At 38.7% G+C, this 13,110-nt stretch overlaps 1 protein-coding gene across 3 annotated transcripts in view; it reads left to right on the forward strand.

Moving 5' to 3' along the window:
* Positions 1-13,110, forward strand: part of Zdhhc21 (zinc finger DHHC-type palmitoyltransferase 21) — a 52,677-nt gene that overhangs the window by 28,768 nt on the left and 10,799 nt on the right. For all 3 annotated transcript variants that reach the window (XM_050157465.1, XM_050157466.1, XM_050157464.1), the window contains one exon: positions 6,295-6,411. In XM_050157465.1, coding sequence (XP_050013422.1) covers positions 6,295-6,411 — 117 coding nt within the window. The remainder of the gene's footprint in view (positions 1-6,294; positions 6,412-13,110) is intronic.

Below are 13,110 nucleotides of genomic sequence, written 5' to 3' on the forward strand. Positions count from 1 at the left end.
TTTTTTTTTTTTTTTTTTTTTTTTTTTAGCAAATAGAATAAACAGTTTTGGAAAATGTGGAAAGCATAAGCTTTGAGTCGTTAGGCACTGAATTTGTTTGCCTTCTTCATGACAGTGTAATGCTGGGTTTTTCTTAAAACTCTTGGAATTGATGTCGTCTTTTAATTATTGGGATAAAAATTATTATAGGATTTAGCAAACTCATTGTTTGTGAGATAATTTACTATTCTAATTAAGTACATCAAATGGAGATTGAAGACAATGAACTTTCATCTTTGGCCAAGGTCTGTATTTGACTGTTACAATACACTTATTTTTAAGGGTTTCATCAGGAGATGTTTAGTCACTTAGTGTATTACTGAAATATAGGGAAACTGCAGATTCTTAATTAAATATGAAGGCAGGTATCATTGTATTTAGAGTAAACTCTCAAGTTATATCTAGGGCATAAATCTTTCAGCAGTCATGTATTTTCCAACTTTTATCTTAGATTAGATAATTCTTGCTTGTATATTATTGGAATAGCGGAGTGTCCCTGCGACTGTGAGATGGTGGGGACTCAGAGATCTGTGCTTATCTGTGCTGAGAAGCCATTTGACAAGATGACTGGGGCCAGTGCCTCCTGAGGGAACAGTGTCTCAGGTAGCCTAACCTGGCTCAAACTTGCTGTGTATCTCCCTGCCTCCACCCCCAAGTACAAACATTGTAGGTATGTGTACCATGCCTGGTGTGCCTGAAAAATTTTTAGACAATTTTTACTAGCATTTAAAAAAATTAAATATAGATTTGAAATATACTGTCATACTACAAAATTTGCTCTTCAAAGAATAACAAGTTAATAGAGTCATATTTGGATGAAGTATATTCAAATTAACTTCTGATTGATTCCTTTATAGTTATTTTTATGTGAAGGGCAAAATCACACAAACTGCATTTAATGACACGAGAGCAGGGGTGACAGAAGGGAAGAGAGGAGAAAGAATTTCAACAGCTGACTTGCGAATATTTGTAGAAGAAAATGAATAGTGTTCAGTGGCCAGACTCTGCTACTAGCAAGATCCATTACTGCTACTGCTGTCTTGACTGGTGCGTGTCTCATAGTGTTGATGCTCGGATGTTGTATCTTAGAATTATGCTACACAATTCTTTGCCTAGGCTTTTGTCTAATAAAAACAGAGATAACCAGAAGAATTGATTGCAAGTACCTTTAGATATTTCTAAGTCTCAATATAATTTAAAAAGTATTTGTTTGTAATCAGCCTTAAAGGTAATCTGACTTCTTCTGCTGTTTATTACTATTTCAATACTTGAGGCCTTAATGGTCTTCATTTACTTAGCATATGCAAGGTCAGTTGTTTGTTATGGCCCTGAAAATGGAGAATATTGATGAAATACATATTTAGCTTTATGAAATTTTGATGAGTAAAACAAAGAAGAGTGTGGGGTTAAAATCAGTATGGAAAAATAAACTTTTAGTTTAGTTTATTAGTGTGGAGGAAATGTAGCTTTTTTGTTCATGTGTGCTGACTTAGTGCTAGGGATGCTCTCTGTAACATCCACAGATACTGGTGGACAAAAGCAGTCAACTCTAACGTTTGTCAGTTCTTTCTGTCAGTGTATTCCTTTTCTGTCTTGACAGATGGAGCATAGAAACTTTGTAGCAAGCCCTGAGATGTGCTATAATAACAGGTTAGCTGTGTATGTCTCCATGAGACAGTTTCTGTGGCATCTAGTTGTAAACAGAGCAGCATTTAACATGGAAGACACAGCAGCTCTCACATCTGAGACTGTCAGCCTCTGAGTTTAAATGGTTAAAACCCGGGAGCAGTGTCGTCGCTGTCTTCATTCTACCAAACACTGTAGGGCTGCATTTAGTTGTGAATTTAACAGGAAAATGTATTACTCAGTTTCTTATGAATTGCTCCAACTTTTTAAAGAAATTCTACTGATAAAATATGGTAGGACAACAAGTTTTGTTTTTCTTTAGTATTCACTGTTTGCCTGGAAATCAGGTGTTAGTTGCATTTGCTCTATGATAACGAAGTTGCATGTGCATATATACAAAATGTAATGTTTGATTCTGGGTATTCAGATGTAATGAAACTGAGAGAGTTTCTGTTTCTTCAGAGAAGATGAGAGGACAGAGAATTACAGAATAAACTTATAAACACTCCACCTATATTTTGGAATTGATAAAAGGCCCAGATATGCAGATTAATAATACAACTGTAAGGATTTTAACACTAGAATAAAATGTATTCTTATTATAAAATAAATTTTTATATCAACATTAGTTTCTGCATATGAAATTGATTAGTCATTGTGAAAACTCAAATTTGTTTGTTAGATATGTCAGATATGATGCAATTTATTTCTTGGAAAGCCAAAGAACCCAAATCCCTCAGTGTTAGACTGGTTTGCATGGGGCTAGGGCAGTCATTTTTAAAGAATTTTGTTTCTATTTTAAACTCTTAAAATATGTAGTCTTTATATATTATATCATTTAAATTTTTATGATTACAACTTCCTTTTTACAGTTGTTCCCTTTATATTTTCATGAACAGTTCTACATGTGGAAGTGAGCACAAACATTAAAATATACAGGCCAGCGAGCAGGCCACAGTGCTATGTGGGCAGTATTGGAAAGATGTTCAATTTGTTAAATATAGCTAATATCCACTGTTGTGGCTATTTCTTTAAATATTCGTAATATCCCATTCAAAATAATGTATTTCTGTTGGTGGGCAGGCACATTGTTCTCAGTCTTACTCATGTCAAGCAGTCCTCAATCTTTTCTGTCCAGTGCCTGTGGTTCACTTAGTTTTATAGCTCAAGTATCTCAATATATGGACAAAAGATGAAATTCAGAATTTCCGTGTTAGCAGATTAGAAGTAGTGAACTTCTTTTATCAGAAGAAAGTTTTCCAAAACCCAGGGAAACAAAGTCCTCACAATACAGCATTGTAAACTGAAGAGATGCTGACTTCTTGCTCTGTGATGGACAGTTAGACCTGGAGACTCTGTGATGGACGTAGACCTGGAGACTCTGTGATGGACGTAGACCTGGATACTCTGTGATGGACGGTTAGACCTGGAGACTCTGTGATGGAGGATACTCTACAGAATCATTTTTATTTCTATTCAATGAAATTAGCACCAACATGCCTCTAAGGAAAGATTATAAACCCCAAGAAGTCCTTGAGAAAAAGTCTAACTCTTGAATACTTAGCTGGGGGAAATGCCATGTGCTAATATTTGCCAGTTGTACCTTAGTTATATTTATTTAACAAATTAATTATGAATGGTGTGCCATGCTTATATTAGTATGGTAAGGCTAGTGTAACAAAATACCACAGACTGTGTGGCTTAGAAAAAAATTGTCCCTCCTAATTATGATGACTGTAAGTCCAAGGTTATGGTGCCAACAGATCTGACTGTTCCTTGTTTCTTTGGCTTATAGACACCTACCATCCCACTGTGTCCTCAGTGGTCTTTCCTCTGTGTAGAAGAGTCCTGGGCCTTCTTTCTATGCCCTCATGTCCTCCCTTTTGAGGGCATCAGTCATATTGGAGGAGTGCCCACTTCAGTGTCTTATTTTAATTTAGTCACAGCTTCAAAAGCTGCATCTCCAAATATAGTCAGGTTCTGGGGTACTCACATGCTGAGGTGTTGGGGGTTAGGACCTTGACACATGAATGTTGGTGCCATGTTCACCCAGTAACACTGTTAGCAAAGATTCTGAGCACAAATGCTTCTTGATGCTGATACATTTGATAAGGCAATTTGGAACTTTAAAATTGCTCTGTGTAAAAGAAAGAAACAAGGCAGAGTTTAGTATTGATATAAGTAACACATGTGTGAACTTGGAGTCCAGTTTTCTAACATTATAAAAGTGATAAGCAATTTCTATTTTATTTTTTATTCTACAGGTAATTTAAATATATCACCAAATGCACATATAGTTTTAAAAACAGATGATTTTAGTCTTATCACACTAATAACAGTTGTAAATTATAGTTGGTTAAAAAAACTTTTCTATCTTTTCATAGGAAGCAGACAGGCCAGATTTTATTTGATTCAAAGTAGTCAATTCAGAATAGTAATTTCTGCATATCCATGTCTCAAATCACTCTACCATGTAAACCATGTACTAAAGACCCAGAGACTTATGGGAAATGAAGGCACAGCACCCCAAACCATTGTCAGTAACTCTCAAAAGGATAGATAAAACCTAACAAAAACAGCAGTGTAGTTTCAGACCTGCCAGATGGCCGGGAAGTACAAGTACCTGGTTAACCTTGGAGCTTGGGTTGGGGTGTGGACTCGGGCTTTGTTGTGTGCGTGAGTACGGGAAGGATGTCAGGATGCAGGCACTGTGAAGTTGGAAGGAGAGCTGCACTGACTTGTGCATGGGCATGGTTCACGTGATAAGCTCCCGGAGATGTTTGGGGAGTGAATGTATTTTGAGTGTTCCTCATGGCTTAAATTTGTAGGGTCGATTTTCTTTGTTCATCTGGGATTTCTCGCACATGAGATGAACAAGAAACACACAGTTCTTGTAATGCTCAAGTTGTTGCTTCATGTGTGAAGTACATCGCTTCTCATTTTTATTTTTTGTCAGTATTCAGAATTTGCCAGCCTAGTATTTGAGTGCTACATAACAGTCCAAGTGGCTTGGGGAGTTTTAAATTTTCTAGGTTAAAGAATAAGTGTTGAAGGTATAGAACAAGATGTTTTCTGTGAGTGATGGAGGAAGGTCATTGGCTAATAAAGAAACTGGCTTGGCCCATTTTATTGGTTAGAACATAGGTGGGTGGAGTAAACCGAAGAGAATGCTGGGAGGAAGAGGAAGTGAGGTCAGAAGTAATGCAGCTCCTCTCAGAGCCAGACGCCTCAGATAGAGAGGCATGCTCCGCTCTCCCGGGCAGATGCACGCAATGAAGCTCCTCCGACCCAGGACGTAGGCTAGAATCTTCCCGGTAAGCGCACCTTGGGGTGCTTACACAGATGATTAGAAATGGGCTAAATTAATATGTGAGAATTAGCCTAGAAGAGGCTAGATAGAAATGGGTCAAGCAGTGTTTAAATGAATACAGTTTGTGTGTTGTTATTTTGGGCATAAGCCATGTAGGTGGCCGGGGTGCTGGGGACGCAGCCCCGCTGCTCCGCTCCTATTTCAACATGTGAGTCTAATGCTTTATCCACAGAAAGAGATCAGTCCTTTATTTTAAGCAAACACTGTTCCTTCAGCGGCCACCTAATATTTTATTTTCTGTTACTTATTCATTTATTCTTCAGAAATTGGGCTCCATGCTATCCAGCTTGACCTTGGCCACCTTGTCCTCCCTCCTTTATCTCCCAAAACTCTGGGATGCTTGCACCCACCATACCTGGCCCTACCTTTTGGGATTGATACAACACCATTAATCCCTACCCTAAATCAGGAAAAGGCCATCAGCACCCAGTGGTTGGTTGTATTGGGCACCCTTCCACTCCACCTGTTACATCTAAGAACTGGCTGTTTTACTCCCAGTTTAACGGATTGTTAAGCTCCTGGAGAATCCTAAGTCTTTGACTCTCTCTGCTGTGTTCAGTAACCATGATACTAAATGAAGTGGTTTTCTTTTTGTCATTAGAACCTAGTTCACTTTAAGAATCCTCAGGTCCACTTCCTGGAAATGGCCAAATGACCTTTTTCTTAACACAGTTCCCATTCCCACCATGTTCCTTCTCCATCTCCGCAGTAACCTGTAGTTCCTGGGTGTGTTGAGCACATCATTTTGTTTATCGTGTGTGTCCCAGGGCTGACTACATGGAAGAGTGAATGGAGTACGCCTGGGGAGGCTGTACCTGTGTCCTGGTATACAGGTTTTCTCCTCATTGCAGCTAAATTAGATAATTATTAGGTATTTGGGTCACTTGATTTTAATATTATAAATCATGCCTGTACATTACAAAATTTTTACAGTGTGATAACAAATGTTACTTTGTGGATCAAACATCCCATACCTTCTCTGATTTTTGTTTTCTGCCATAAGCAGTCTTTAAAAATAAAAGTAACTAGCAACTCTGGTATAGAGAGATTGTTATTTCAAGGTACAATACAGTAGTGAAATCCTTACAACTTTGTTGTAAGTTCTAAAGTTATTTTTGAAAATTTCTAATATTTGTGTTGCCAACATGGAACAAACGGAGCAGGTGGTTTCTTTAAGGCAGTAAGAGAATACTTATGCGTGGCATATTGGTTATGGTCTCAACAGTAAGCAGTTCTTAAGACTTCCTTTCTCTTTGTAGGACCTCTTTGTTGTTCGGCATGAGCTGGCTATCATGAGACTAGCTGCCTTTATGGGCATTACCATGTTAGTTGGAATAACTGGACTCTTCTACACACAGCTGATTGGCATCATCACAGTAAGTATATCTTCAGTGTAAACTGACATGTACAAACAGATGTGTAACTGTGGACCTAATTCTAAAGACTTATGTGACGTTTACAAGTTAAAGGAGAATATTGCCTACAGCTGTTAATTGTATGTAAAGTATACATAAATTTTGCATCTCTCTTAAAAATGAGCAGAGTATTTTTATATGACAGCAGACTTATGCGTGCAGTCTTACTGATGACATATACTTCTTCTAGTGTCAGCATCTAGCATGAAGTAATTTTTCTAATCTTATTGCCTTTTATAACACACCAATCATTTTTTCCTATGTTACAGATAACACTACTTTTTCTTTTAAAAATTCTTTAAGAATTCCCAAAGATAGAACTGCTAAGACAAACATTTTATTAGTAATTAAACCATTTCTTGGATGTCCTAATTGATTTATTGATGTTCAGACTAACTTACTAAGTCATCACTATTGAGTCTGTCTGAAAGACTGTCAGCTCCTCCTCTTATATTTGTCATGGAACAATGTCTTGAGGGATGGCAAGTCTACTTTGACATTTCTCTACATTGGATGCAGTCATTTTTCATACCACTTAATTGGAACAATTACAGCAAACACTTGGCAGTGTCAGGCACTGTTTTTTTCATGGGTGCATTTATTGCATGTGTTTCTTAGGCCAGTTTGAGGATATGGTAGAGAGGCTATGAGAGATGAGACTTACTGTAGTGTCAGTCATTTTTTAGAGCAATCATACTCAAATCCTTTTATCATAACAAAAGAGATTTTAAAAACTGAGAAAAATCGTAAGGATTGAAAAAAGAATAGTCCACTGGAGAAAATGTATGTCAACTAGTCTTTCTTAAATATTATGGGAAGGAATATAATTTGACTTAAATTGTTGGAAGGTGAATTGTCAATGCCTATCATAATTTACAATGTACATTCCTTTTGACCAACCTTGTCAAAATAACCTTGTAGACGTTATATATTTGAGTGTATATACGCATGCTCAAAGGGGCTGTAGCATTGTATTCTGTTTACCATTGATATTGCATATGGTCATTTAAGTGCCTACCAACATATAATGAATAAACAAGAAAACCTCAACACCTACCACTAAACATCGTATTCAAGAACTGTGGTACTGGCCTGGGGATGGATGGATGGATGGACTAGAATTGAGAACTATACAGCCACTTGCTGTCTATAGAGAATTGGTTTCAGGATACCCTATGGATACTAAACTTCACAGTAACTGTTGAAATCCCTTATTGGAATAGCATAGTGTTTGCACATACATCTTTTATATATTTTAAATCATTTCTAGATCCTTTATAATACCTAATGCAATATCAATTCCTATGTAAATTGTTGCCATACTGTACAAGTTGTTTAAGGGAGTTAAAAATGAGACTGTGCTTAGGCTTCATCTTTCTGGACACTTTCTGGACACTTTTTCATCATATCCGCATGCGCAGATCTCTACACTGTGCGCTAGTGTGAATCTGGAGATAGCATTAGAGCAATGGAGATGCCACAGGGGATTGATTCATCTCCCTACCCTTGTGCCCCCCCTCCCCCGTCCAAAAGGATATCATTTCCTTGGGGAGAGCTGGGAGTTTCATAGCTTGAATGTGGGTCTATTTAATAATAAATGGGCAAAACAAATGCTGGCTCCTATACTTTTAGCTAAGATTTCATAGAAGCAGGGTTCCAATTTTAATAATTATTTCCCCATTGTTTTCTTTGACCTGGGATGAGTACTCCTCCCCCCATAATTTCATTTCCAAAATTAAAGGACTGTAACACAGTCAGGCATTTTAGTAGACTGACGAATCTGAAGCAGAATTGTAAGGGTTTACTTTATTTTCACATTTGATTTAAATTAGGCTTTAAATGTATGTGTTGTGCACTGTAACTGAATTGAAAGTCATGTTTACAAAAGCAGTTGGCTTTGATGCAGTTTCCTTCATCTAGGAAACAAGTTAGCTTAGCAGCCCTCACTAAGACTTAGCTCTTTTGCTCTTGTATCTGAATGAAGTAGACAGTGATGCTATTATTAATGTAATTGACATCAGAATTAGGCTCAATAGTCCCAGGCAGCAAGAGGGAAGTCCATGCTGGTGAGCCCCAGTGTTGACAGTTTGGGTTAGTCAGACTGGTCCTGTTACCATTGACAGGAGATGTAATCAAGAAGCCTAACAGCTGGCCAGTATCCCTGGGGAGGTTCTGACAGGGACCTGCTGCCTGCTGTGACACTCCTCTGACAGTTTGTCTAAATTATGTGTGCAAGCACTTCCATTTCCTGGGCACAGGAGTTTGCCCTTGTGTGAGCTCCTGATGTCCTCTTTGGGGCGCAGTGCATTTGTTGCTCAGTGTGGGGAAGCTGGGTGTGTTGAGCCGCAGCTTTAACAAAGCTAAGTGATTGTTGCCTTGGGCTCACAGATGTTCTTGGATTCTAGTTGAATACAAAAGATAATTTTTAAAATCTTTACAGAGAAAATATTTCTCCTTATACCTCCAACCCTTGTTTGATTTGCAGTCAATATTTGCCTGAATATAGAAAGAATTATTAGAACATGGTGACTGTGGTGTTTTGCAGTAGGATGGTTCCTATAGACTCATATATTTGAATAATTAGTCATCGGGGAGTGGAACTCTTTGACAGGATTGGGAGGATTAGGAGGTGTGGCCTTGTTAGAGGAAGTGTGTCACTGTGGGTAGACTTTGAGCTTTCAGAAGCCTGTGTCAGGCTCAGTCAGTCTGTTTTTGTCTCTGTCTCTCTGTGGATCGGCATATAGAACTCTCAGATACTTCTCCAGCACCATGAAGGTTTGTGTGCTGCCTTGCTCCCTACCATGTTCTTCTGCAAATGTAAGCAAGCTCCAATTAAATGATTCATTTTTTAAGAGTTGCCGTGGTCCTGGTTACAGCAGTACACCTGTAATTAAGATGGTGACTTAATTTTTACTGGAGTTAATCATATGCAATGAAAATTATCTCATGTTCAAAATGTTAAATCAGATTAAAGGAGGTTAGCTATTAAATAAGATTTTATTAATCAGTTAATAGATTTTCTTGCTTTTTAATATGTATTCAGAAATATAGACTTGGAATTGTCGATCTTTATAATTGAGTTTTGCCAAATATCAGTCAATCAGTGAATTCATGTAGTCTGTGTGCAAATCATGCTTAGCATACTTAGCTGCAGCCAGCACTGAACATCTTTCTTTAAAGGGAGATCTCTGGCATTTTTGCTTTCCTTTCTAAGGTGTGTGTGTGTGTGTGTGTGTGTGTATTTCTAATACAGCCTTTCCGACTGTAAAATTATGTGACACATCTCCTTAATGCTGTCTTAAAACCCTAAAAATATTGCCCAAGTTTATTATGTTTCTTAGATGCTTTTCATGTTCTATGTTAACATTGGATATATTTCTTTGTTTGTGGATAGTAAGAATTTTATAGAGACTAGTTTCTCTTTTTTTGTAGTAATCACAGTTATGTGTGCAGGTGAATTACTTGTGTAAATGTGTTTCTGAGCAGAAGTGTTTCTATACCTCACTTCCTCTTTACTCAGTGTGATTTGTTCAGGGACTGCATCAGACAGTCAAGTGAATGTAAAAGCTGAAAACAATTTGTGTTCTGATAGTGCTTATAGGAGATACTTAGTGCATAGTTCTTAGAGGGCCACCACTCAATATAGAGACAGTTTATGTGCTGTGTTGCTAAACATACTGTGTTATTGTTAGTAGGCATTTTTCTGAGAAGTTAATTTCATCATCTCATGATCTAAATTCACATGCATAGTAAGGTTAGAAGACGCGTAGATTTTCTATGTATTGACTTTTGATCTTTGCCAAATGAAGCCAAGTGTCTCTCACACATACTGTTGGTTCATTGGTGATCTCCCAAGCCCTAATCCCAAAGCACATTCAGTTCCCTAACTCTGTGTCTACTATTGATAACCAAAAACCTCATCGGAAGTCTAATTTTGATGTTAAAATATGAAAGCATAGGTTTGGGTCTTACTTGGAAGCATAGATTTTCAGTTCTTTCAGCTGTTTTGGTGACTGTGAGGTCACCAATAAAACACCTTTTGCACAGTCACCCTCTGTGACCTATGTGTGTCTGTGTGGTCACAGTCACCCTCTGTGATCTATGTGTCTATGTGTGTCTGTGTGTTCACAGTCACCCTCTGTGGTCTATGTGTGTCTGTGTGTTCACAGTCACCCTCTGTGGTCTATGTGTGTCTGTGTGTTCACAGTCACCCTCTGTGGTCTATGTGTGTCTGTGTGTTCACAGTCACCTTCTGGGACCTATGTGTGTCTGTGTGTTCACAGTCACCCTCTGGGACCTATGTGTGTCTGTGTGTTCACAGTCACCTTCTGGGACCTATGTGTGTCTGTGTGTTCACAGTCACCCTCTGGGACCTATGTGTGTCTGTGTGTTCACAGTCACCCTCTGTGGTCTATGTGTGTCTGTGTGGTCACAGTCACCTTCTGTGGTCTATGTGTGTCTGTGTGTTCACAGTCACCTTCTGGGACCTATGTGTGTCTGTGTGTTCACAGTCACCCTCTGGGACCTATGTGTGTCTGTGTGTTCACAGTCACCTTCTGGGACCTATGTGTGTCTGTGTGTTCACAGTCACCCTCTGGGACCTATGTGTGTCTGTGTGTTCACAGTCACCCTCTGTGGTCTATGTGTGTCTGTGTGGTCACAGTCACCTTCTGTGGTTTATTTGTGTCTGTGTATTCACAGTCACCCTCTGTGGTCTATGTGTGTCTGTGTGGTCACAGTCACCCTCTGTGGTCTGTGTGTACCTGTGTGTTCACAGTCACCCTCTGGGACCTATGTGTGCCTATATGGTTTCTTTGTGTGTGTGTGGACATCTTTGCTCATTTATTAAAGACCTTTCCATGTAGCTGGTTACTCTATATAAATAGATGAGTAAATGAACAATGGTTTATATACTTTCAAGTTTTTGCTTTACGAATGGATTTTAAACCCCTTTTGGTTGTAGGATTACATATATATCCTCAGTCATTTTATCTTTCATTATAAAGTCCTATACACATAATTTGAATAACTGATATATTGAGATACTCTTTTTAAGCATGAGGAAATGCTTAATAAAAAATAAAAATGAGGATTCTTCAGTCATTGAAGACTTACTAGGAGTTTTAATACATATTGATCCATTTAAACCTCACAAAAACTTAGGAGGTAAGCATTCCTACTTGGTAGTTGAGATATAGAGCTTTAATTTCTTACCAGTTTTATATAGCCAGATGATGGTTTGATGGAGAAAAGCAGAGAAGTCATTTTGGAAAGAGGTTTCCAGTAGCTATAAATGTAAAACCTGCCTCTGCACTATTGTCCTGTTCTTGATGAAATGTTTATGTCAACTTCACATTCCAAATAAAAGACACAGCTGGTCCTCTGTTAGCGATGGATGCTGAGGAACTGCCCATTTCTAGAGTAAACCGGTGAGTCCTGGGGGCAGGCACAGTTAGCAGGGCTTCCCTGCTTTCACCTTGAAAAAATTAAAACTAAAGAATTCCGCTATTTCTGATTTGCCGAGTTCGTTCAGTCCTGCAGACATATACCAAAAGCTTTGTCCTGCTAGTGCTTTGGATTCTAAAGTTAAATGGAGGTCAGAGGGTGTACTGCTCTTGCAGTGATCCCAAATTTGGTCAGAGTACCTCCATGGGATGGCTTGTAACCACCTATAACTCTAGCCCCGGGGATCTGACACCCTCTTCTGGCCTCCATGAGCACCTCCATTCACGTGCATACCTCCCCTTTCCACCGCACACACACAACATATAACTAAAAATAAAATAAAATAATTGAATGTACTGCTGTTTCTGTACTAGTTAGCAATCAAATGAAGCTCATAATGTTAGAACTCAGAGACAGAGCAGGTATATGATCATGAACTACAAAAACTTCTCTGAAAAGTGTTTCCAAGGCTATATTAAGTCAGCATCGAGTCGTAAATTAGGTAGCTGTGTGCAGCATAGAGGCCTAATAGCCAAGGAAGCCTACGAGGACAGAGTTGAGGTGCCTGTGGAAGCTATGGAGCTGTCTTCAGGGGTGTGTCTCTGATGGCGCCTTTACTCTCATCAGGTCTTAACGTCTGGAATGGTAAGAAAGTCCTTTTGAAAACGGTTCCAGAGTAAAAAGGCCCAAAGATAAGGACTCTTCTACCTCGAAAGACAGTTAATGGAACCAGATGGACTGTTTGTCCTTTATGTGTTGTTCAGTGTGTCTAAGGCCTCTCTCCCATACGTTCTTTTCCCCACAGCACAGCATATGTGTCCAAGTGTGGTACTTGGTAAGAGTGGACTCACAGGAGAGCGGTTATCGCCTTCTGTGCACAGGGCCTGGCTTCTCATGGTGATAAGTTCTTGCTTTTCATACTACACTCCATTTCAGTTTTCCAGTAAATCTATCACTCTCTTCTGCTAAGAAATCCTTTTCTCTCCATTCCAGACACAGTCCAGTTGCAGTCAAACATAATTTTACACAGAATCTGAAAGATCCCTTCTTACACCAAAATTAGCCATAAAGAGAAGACAGCAGGCATACATGCAGGCAGAACACTGCATACATAATAAATAACTTTTTTTTTAAAAAAAATGGAGAAAACAAAGTTTTGACAGAGAGAGTAGGGATGATAATACCTGTCTCTGAAAATCTTGCTGGGTTTACTTG

Source organism: Alexandromys fortis, unplaced genomic scaffold (assembly GCF_014885135.2).
Source record: "Alexandromys fortis isolate MF-2015 unplaced genomic scaffold, M_Fortis_MF-2015_v1.1 scaffold_64, whole genome shotgun sequence".
NCBI lineage: Eukaryota > Metazoa > Chordata > Mammalia > Rodentia > Cricetidae > Alexandromys > Alexandromys fortis.